The 8,847-nt window shown below is 44.0% G+C and overlaps 1 protein-coding gene across 1 annotated transcript in view; it reads left to right on the top strand.

Moving 5' to 3' along the window:
- Positions 1-782: 782 nt before the first annotated feature.
- LOC117017817 (tumor susceptibility gene 101 protein-like) overlaps positions 783-8,847 on the top strand; it is a 76,231-nt gene continuing 68,166 nt past the window's right edge. Inside the window, 2 exon segments of the mRNA XM_033098411.1 lie at positions 783-1,394; positions 1,396-1,924. Coding sequence (XP_032954302.1) covers positions 807-1,394; positions 1,396-1,924 — 1,117 coding nt within the window. The 5' untranslated portion in view covers positions 783-806.

Here is an 8,847-nt window from a genome sequence, read left to right as displayed (position 1 = left end):
TCAAACGCGCAACCCAAACAGATAACTCTAAAAGAGAAAGACAAACGGATACACAAAAATCCTAACAACAGTAAGTCGGTCCTGAAGAGAGAAACTCGAATGACATATTGGCGTGTATTCTTCCAGAATTCTCTTTTCACCCTCCAGCCCTTCCCCCGCCTTCTCTTTAACCTTCTTTCTTTCTCTCTTCTCACCCCCACTCGAGTACACGGTCAAATTTTAACGGCCATTGAAGAGAAGACGGGTCATCACTAATTTAATTAATGCCCCCTGTTGGACTTTTAGATTGCTTCTAATATTTCTCAGAAATGGCAACGATGAAGACTTTTTTTGCATATAACATTTCCCTTAACTTGTAAAATTATCTCCTTGAGATAACTGATTGGAAGATACATCACTGGGTTGCTAGACAAGATACACCACTTGTCTTCCAAGAAAGATTTGTCTTGATGTGAACACCTGCCGTTGATGTTTGAACGTGTTCATTTCATGTTTGGAACAAACGTTTCTGACTTGCGAGTTCCTTAAAGATTTTTCAGGGGACCAGCTGGACTATGAATGTTCCGGGCACCTCAGATATTCTCTTGGTATATTTCAAGTTCAAGAGAGCCAGATTTTGTGGCTGTTTTGTTTTGTGTCACCTCAAGAAAGTCCTTCCCAGTAGGGGGTGGGGTGGGGGGCTGGCTGTTCAGTGTGCAATTGTGTGGGGCGGCCTGGGGCAGCCCCAGAGCAGCTGATCCTCTGCCTTTGGGGACGGGAGCCGTGAGACGGTCGCCGTGGTGGTGTTGGACAGCCAGCTCAAGAAAATGGTGTCCAAGTACAAATACAGAGACCTAACTGTATGTGAAACTGTCAGTGTTTTTCTGTCATACAAGGATTTTAAACTTGTATTGGAGTCATATGTTTTTAATGATGGCAGGTCCAGGGAACTAATGAACCTTATTGGAGCAATTCCTGTGCCCTATAGAGGTAATGCATATAATATCCCAATGCGTCTCTGGCTGCTGGACACAGACCCATATAATCCTCCTGTCTGTTTTGTTAAGCCTGCTAGTTCAATGACTATCAAAACAAGGAAGCGTGTTGAAGCAAAAGGGGAGATATATCTTCCTTATCTACATGAGTAGAAACACACAGTCAACTTGTTGGGGCTTATTCAGCTCATGATCGTGGTGTTTGGAGATAAACCGCCAGTCTTCTCTCAACCTACTCTTTCAGCATCCTATGCACCATACCAGGCAACAGGGCCACCAAATACCTCCTATACACCAGGCGTGCCCAGTGGGATCTCTGCATACCCAACCAGATACCCTCCCAATCCCACGGGTTACTCAGGCTGTCCTTACGCACTGGTGGTCAGTAGCCTGCCACAAGTCCCCAGTACACTTTCCGCTTCCCGTGACCACTGTTGGTCCTAGTAGGGATGGCACAATCGGTGAGGACACCATCATCTCAGTGGTCAGTGGCAAACTGAGGTGGCGGATGAAGGAGGAAATGGATTGCACCCAGGCAGAGCTCAATGCCTTGAAATGAGCAGAGGAAGACCTGAAAAAAGATCACCGGAAACTGGAAGAGGTGGTCACCTGTTTAGATCAAGAAGTAGCTGAGGTTGATAAAAACACAGAACTTTTGAGAACAAAGGATGAAGAGCTCAGTTCTTCTCTGGAGAAAATGACAAATCCATCTGAAAGCAAGGATATTGATGAAGTTATCATTCCCACAGCCTCACTATACAAACAGATCCTAAATCCGTACACGGAGGAAAATGCTATTGAAGACATTATCTTTTTACCCGGGAGAAGCCTTGAGGTGGGGAGTCATAGACCAAATGTCTTCCTAAAGCACGTATGTCTTCTGTCCCGTAAACAGTTCCAGCTGAGGGTACTAACGCAAAAAGCAAGAAACACTGCCGTCTCAGTGACCTGTACTGCCTTCTCTGATACCAGCTGGGGATTCAACTCATCTTTTTCCATTTTTATTCAGTTTATTTTATTTTATTTTTTAAAAGATTTTTATTAGAACATAGCTAACATACAATATTCTATTAGTTTCAGGGGTACACCATAGTTATTCGATGTCTATATATCTAAAAAAGTGATCGCCATAAATCCAGCAACCTTTTGACACCGTCCCACGTTATCACAATATTATTGACTATGTTCCCTGTGCTGTATATTACATCCCCATGACTTATTTCTTTTCTACCTGGAAATTTGGACCTCTTATTCCCCTTTACCTTCCCCTCCACCTTTTAAATTTTTCAATTAGAGTTGACATTCAATTTTAGTTTATAATAATTTCAGGTGCATGGTTGGACATGTGTATAATTTAAGAAATGATCCCCCTGACTAGTCCAGTACTTACTTGGCACTATGCATAGTTGTTACCACATTACTGACTAGGTTCTCTGTGTTTTAGTTTACATCTCCATGACGATTTTGTAACTGTCAGGTTGTACTTCTGAATCCTTTCAGCTTTTTCACCCTGCCCCCAATCCCTCCCATCTGTCACCTCAACAAATCTAGGACCCGTCTGCACCGTACGTAGTCATTACGATATTATCGACTACATTCCTTGTGCCGTACCCCACATCCCCATGATTGCTGTGTAACAACGAATTTGTACTTCTTAATCCCTTCCCTTTTCTCACTCCCAACCCCACTCCCAGCCGGCAACCATCAATATGGTCTCTGTAACTATGAGTTTGTTTCTGTTTTGTATTGTTTATTTTCCTCTTTAGATTCCACAAATGAGCAAAATCACATTGCAACTGTCTGTGACACTGCGCTCAGTACACCACCCCCAGGTCCATCCCTGCTGCCACAGATGACAAGAACGCATTCCCTTCCATGGGTGAGCAATATTCCATTGTATATATGTGCCACCTCCTCTTTATCCATCCATCCCTCGACCGACACCCAGGCTGCCTCCACATCTTGGCCATTGTAAACAATGCTGCAATGGACATATGGGTGCTCACCTCACACCCAAGTAGCATTTGGGTTTCTTCAGATAAATACCCAGAAGTGGGGTTACCAGGTCCTTCTTTGTCTCTCGTTATAGCCTTTGTTTTAAAGTCTATTTTTGTCTGGTGTAAATATTGTTACCCCAGCTTTTTATTATTATTTTTTTTAATTTCCATTTTCATGAAATATCTTTTTCCATCCCTGTAGTTTCCATCTCTGTGTGTCTTTCACTCTGAAGTGAGTCTCTTGTAGGCAGCATATGTAAGGGTTTTGTTTTCTTATCCATTTAGCCCTCCTCTGTGTTTTGAGTAGAGCATTTAATCCATGTACATTGAAAATAATTGATGATATATATGTAGTTATTGTCATTTTATTATTCATATTTTGATCCTTTCTTTTCTTTTTTCATCTTAAAGACGTCCCTTTAACATTCCTTGTAATTAATACTGGTTTGGTGATGATGAAGTGCTATAGCTTTTTCTCGTCTCATAAGCTCTTTCGGTAGGGTAATCTTGATTGTAGTTCCTTGCTTTTTCATCACGTTGAATATCTTGTGCCAATCGCTTTGGCCTGCAAAACTTCTGTTGAGAAATCAGCTGACAGTCTTATGGATCTCCCTTATAGGTTACTAGCTGCTTTTATCTTGCTGCTTTTAGGATTCTCTCTTTGTCTTTAAACTTTGCCTTTCTAATTATAATGTGTCTTGGTGTGGGCCTGTTTGGGTTTATCTTGTTTGGGACCCTCTGTGATTCCTGGACTTGTATGTCTATTTCCTTCACCACGTTGGGAAAGTTTTCAGTCATTATTTCTTCAAATACGTTCTCGAACCCTTGGTTTCTCTCTTCTCCTTCTGGTACCCCTATGATGTGAATGTTGTTATGCTTGACGTTGTCCCAGAGGTCTCTGAAACTCCCCTCATGTTTTTGGATTCATTTTTGTTTTTGCTATTCCAATTGGGTATTTTCTGCTACCTTGTCTTCCAAATCACTGATTTGATCCTCTGCTTCATCTGGTCTGCTGGTGATTCCTTCCAGTGCATTCTTCATTTCAGTTACTGTAGTCTTCACTTCTGACTGGTTCTTTTTTATGGTTTCTGTGTCAGTTTTTATGCTTGCGATCTCTTTGTTGAAGTTCTCAGTAAGTTCCTTGAGCATCCTTATAGCCATTGTTTTGAATTCTGTTTCTGGTAGTTTGCTTGCCTCCATTTCATTTAGTTCTTTTTCTGGATTTTTCTTCTGTTCTTTCATTTGGGACAAATTTCTTTTTGCCTCATTTTGACTGTCTTTCTGTTTGTTTCTATGTATTACGTAACCCAGTCTTGGCCTGGTGGCCTTATGTAGTAGGTGTCTCGTGGGGCCCAGTGGCACAGTCTCCCTGGTCACCTGCACTGGGTGCTCCAGGAGTGTCCATTGTGTGGGGGCTGTGTGTGCCCTCCCAGTATCGTTGAACCTTGGTTGCTATTGGCACATCAATGGATGGGATTGACCCTTAGGCTGATTGGCTGTGGGATTTTGCCATGCCCACAACTTATGGGCCGCTGTGCAGGGGGCTTACCCCACTGAGTGGGATTTTCCCCAGCAGGCTCTGGTGCCTATTGAGACTGCCCTTTGTGTGTGCCGTATGGGGCTAATTGGGCAGTACTGTGCTGAAACCAACCTCAGAGTATGTTGGTTCTGAGACCTCTTGCAAGGGTCTCCAGTGTAGGCCCAGGTTACTCACTGCCTGTGACTGGCTGGGGACTCCCTGGTAAGAGCTACAAAGTGATCCACTGTTGTTCACTGCCTCTGCTAACCCTGGAGGCACGTGGGAGAGGCCACGCTGTAAACCAAGGATGGCTACCACTAGTACCAGGCCTGGGGTAGCTCCTCAAAATGCCAGGAAACCTTGAGGCCTGTTGCCACCTGCTGACTCCCTTAAGGTTCAGCTGCTGATAAAATCTTGTGTGGTATGTAAGTTGGGTGAGGCAAGGTCTCAGGGAGTCACTAGAGTGGGAAGAGTTGTGGTCAGTGGTTAATGCAAATTCTGGTTTGGTGCCAGTGTGGAGCCTGAAGCTACTCAGCAGAAAGTCTCAGAGCATGCTGAGGCCAGTCGCCGCCTGCCTAGGATCTGTAGGACTCTGATAGTTTTCCAAGAAAGAGTGCAATGTCGATGGGGCTTGCTGCTCTTAGAGAAAGTGCCTCTGGAATGGGGGTAGTTGGGTGGGGTGGGCTCCCAGTGAGTCAGCAGGTAGGAGCTGCGGAGCTCACCAGACCAGTCAGATTCATAATTGGCCATGTGGGGGCGGGCTTAACCCAGGAAAGATGGAAAGATCTTCCTCACAGGGAAATGGAGACTGTCCTCCAGCCTTCAACCTGAAGCAACACAACTCAGTCTGCCCCCCCGTATGTCTCCTATACCCCCCAAGTTACTGTCCCTCCGCTGGAGCCCAAGGTGAGTGCCTGGGGGTGAGAGAGTCTGTGCGTTGGCTCTTTAAGAGGACGCCTGGTTTTCCCACCGCCGTCTGTCCCACCCAGATGGTAGGAATCCCCACTGCTTTTCACAGCCAGATGTTGTGGGGACTCCTCTTCCTGGCACCAGTACTCTGGGCTGGGGAGGCCGGCGTGGGGCTGGGGTTTCTTGCTCCTCTCGGGGGAACCTCCATCGCTGTGGCTGAGCACATGGAGGTTAGCCCCTCCCACTAGTCTGGACATGGCTTCTTCTTTATATCCTTAGATTTATAACTTCTGTTCAGGTAGACTTCAGATGGTTCTCCAGTTTGGTTGTTCTATAACTTAGTTGTAATTTTAATTTGTTTACGGGAGGAAGCAGGCACAGTGTTTATCTACTCAGCCCATCTTGAATCTCCTGGTTTCTGATCGAGATTGAACTCTTTTTAAAGCATTCTTTTTTTCTCTTCCTTTCTCGGATCAGTAGGTGCCCAGAATAAGTTATTGCAGTTTATCATTCAAGTGTAAAATATTTTGAATCAATACTATATTTTCTGTTTTCTTTTGCTAAAGGCTGGCTTTTATTAATGCACTTTCTATCTTCTGTAAACTTTTTTTGTCCTGAATGTTGGGATAGACTATGCTAAGTAAATTTGTTGTGTACGAAAAAAGAAGAAAGTCCTTCCCCTTTGGGGACTTAATTGGCTTATCTTGAATGTAAGAGATTTAGACTAGACTATCACTAAAGTCTTGTTATTCTGTATGCAGTGGGTTTGTTCTCTCCTGGAGCTCATAGGTGGCAATTGCCTGGAAATTGGTTGGGACTAATCTGGGAAGACGTTTATTTGCATGGCAGGTGGGCAAGGTATATTAGTCAGGATTTTATTGAAGTTGATTAGACAAAAGAGAAGTCACTCACGTAACTGAGCAGTAGGAGTGGCAGGAAGCAGGTAAGTGTCAGGGACAATCAAAATTGAAAAGTTGGCAACTACCATCTCTCTCTGCCCATTGATTTCATATGTTCAGACCAGATTTCTACATACAACTTGTCTACCAGCTGCTTTTAGGCTGACACCTCACCATCAGGGAGAGACCAAGACTCACACTCTCTGGTTCCTAGTTGAAAAATCCTGGGGCAGGGCTCTAAGTGTTAGCCAAGCTTGGGTTTAGTGTCCATCTCTCAAGGTCTAGAAAATTATGGCACCATGACTGGCTCAGCTTGTGACAGATGTTGTATTGATTAGCTATTGTATTGACAGGCTGTGTAACAAACTGCCCCAAGATTCAGAGATGAAGTGTTCATGCTATTAGTGTACAAGAATGGCTATTTCCTCACATCCTTGCCAACTGTGAGTGTTATCATTCTTTTTATCCTTGCTCATATAAGTGAGAAAATTTTTACTGGTATCCTAATTAAAATTTCTTTGATTATTGTTGATGCTATTCTTCAGTTTGCACTTAGCAGTCACTTGTATTTCTATCTCAGTTAATTGTATATGTATAATGTGTAAAAAATCTCAGTGATGTAAAACAACAATCATTTATTCTTATAGCTCCATCATTCAATGCATTTGAGTGTTTCTGCTCAGGTTTGGTGAGAGTAATAACACTCTAACTCCATGGGGACCAAAGCTTCTGTGCTCAGGACCCTTCCAGACCTCATCTTATACATCTCTTCAGCTGGCTGTTCTCTCTCTCTCTCTCTCTCTCTCTTTCTCTCTCTCTCTCTCTCTCTCTCTCTCTCTCTCTCTTTTTACATCATTTATTATATAATAAACTGGTAAACATAAGTAAAATTTTTCTGAAAGTCTGTGAGTTGTTCTAGCAAATGATGGAATCTAAGCAGGGGGCGCCTCTGACTTGTAGCCACATCAGACAGAAGTTGTGGGTAACCTGGGGACTTACTACTTGCAGTTGGCTTCTGAAGGGGGAGGGAGGGCAGTCCTTTGGGACTGAGCTCTTAACCTGTGAGGTCTGCACTAACTCCCGTTGACTTGTAGATACCCAGCTGGCATTGCAGAGAATTGCTTAGTGTAGTGTTAAAAATCTCTCCGCAGATCTGGTGTTGGAAGTGTTATGAGTGTGGCAGGCGAGAGAGAGTAACGGAAAACAGTGTGTTTTCCCATATACATGGTCTTCCCTCTGTGTGTTTGTGTCCTAATCTCTTCTTCTTTTAAGGACACCAGTCATATTAGATTATGGCCTCCCCTAGTGACCTCATTTGAACTTAATTACGTCTTTAAAGGTTCTATCTCCAAATATAATCACATTCTGAATTACTGGTGTTCAGGACTTGAACATGTGAATTTTGGGGGGGACACAATCCAGCCCATAACCCCAACCTTGCTCAAAGTTTTTAGAGGTAGAAATAGAGTAGAAAGTGGATGATAACAGTCTCTCCTGCTTACCTCCCACCTAGTCTCGGTCCCCAATAACCCAGAGGGGTCCCAACAAATGACAAGTGACAGCCCTGGCAGCCCACATATGCAGATTCCTAAGCTGGGGACTTCTACATCTTTTCTAAAATGACTTTATCATTTGCCTTATGATTACAAAATTAATAATTTTTGTTACGAAATACATAAATTGGAATGTGTCTTCACCTCGACCCTGAGTTATGCCTCTGTCAGAGTTTGGTGGCTGTGTCTCCAGATTGTCTACGTGTCCACCAGTTCATAGACCATAAGCCAGTGTACTTAGTATGAAGATTAAGAGCTTAGACATGGGAGTCTGATCTCCTGGCTGGGCCTGAATTCGGGCTCCGTTACTGGCTATCCCACCTGAGCAAGATAATTAACAAGTTCATTTCCTAACCTGCCTTGCCGGATTGTTTTGAGAATTACATGGGTTGGTAGATACAAAGTGCTCAGAGTAGATCCACAGTACAGGATAAACTTTACCCCACAAACATGGGGCATGGGGCAACCATTTTTTTGGGGGGGAGAGGGCCTTGACCTTCAAGAAAAAACTAGCAGCTTGAGTGTGAGAAGTGCAGTGAGCTGAGTGTCTCCATCTGCAACACCAGTGGGGTCAGCCAGAGCTTATGAGCTAAGGACACACTTTTCCCAGGGACCCCCTGGCCAATGAAGGATCATGGCAGGGATTCAAGGGCCCAGCCACTTCTGCCCAATGAAGGACTTCTCTAACAGGCATTTTTGGCTCTGGAGCTCCCATGGGGTTGGTTAAGGCCTCGCTGGATGTTCATTGTTGGGATCTGAGGCTTTCTCCCTGCTTCTGTTTCCCCCCAGTTTTTCATTCATAAGTGTCAGATCTGCACTGCAGCTGAAGCCTTCCCTTGCCAATACTGTCCCTCCCCTTTACCTTTCACAGATGTCACTCCATTTTCTCCACATCCTCCCCAATACTTGTTATTTCTTGTCTTATTGATCATACCCATTGACAAATGTGAGGTGATATCTCATTGTGTTTTTGATTTGCACTTCCCTGATGGCTAG

Source organism: Rhinolophus ferrumequinum, chromosome 25 (assembly GCF_004115265.2).
Source record: "Rhinolophus ferrumequinum isolate MPI-CBG mRhiFer1 chromosome 25, mRhiFer1_v1.p, whole genome shotgun sequence".
NCBI classification, from domain to species: Eukaryota; Metazoa; Chordata; class Mammalia; order Chiroptera; family Rhinolophidae; genus Rhinolophus; species Rhinolophus ferrumequinum.
The sequence above is the reverse complement of the archived record's forward strand: the minus strand, read 5'-3'. Positions and strand labels throughout refer to the sequence as shown.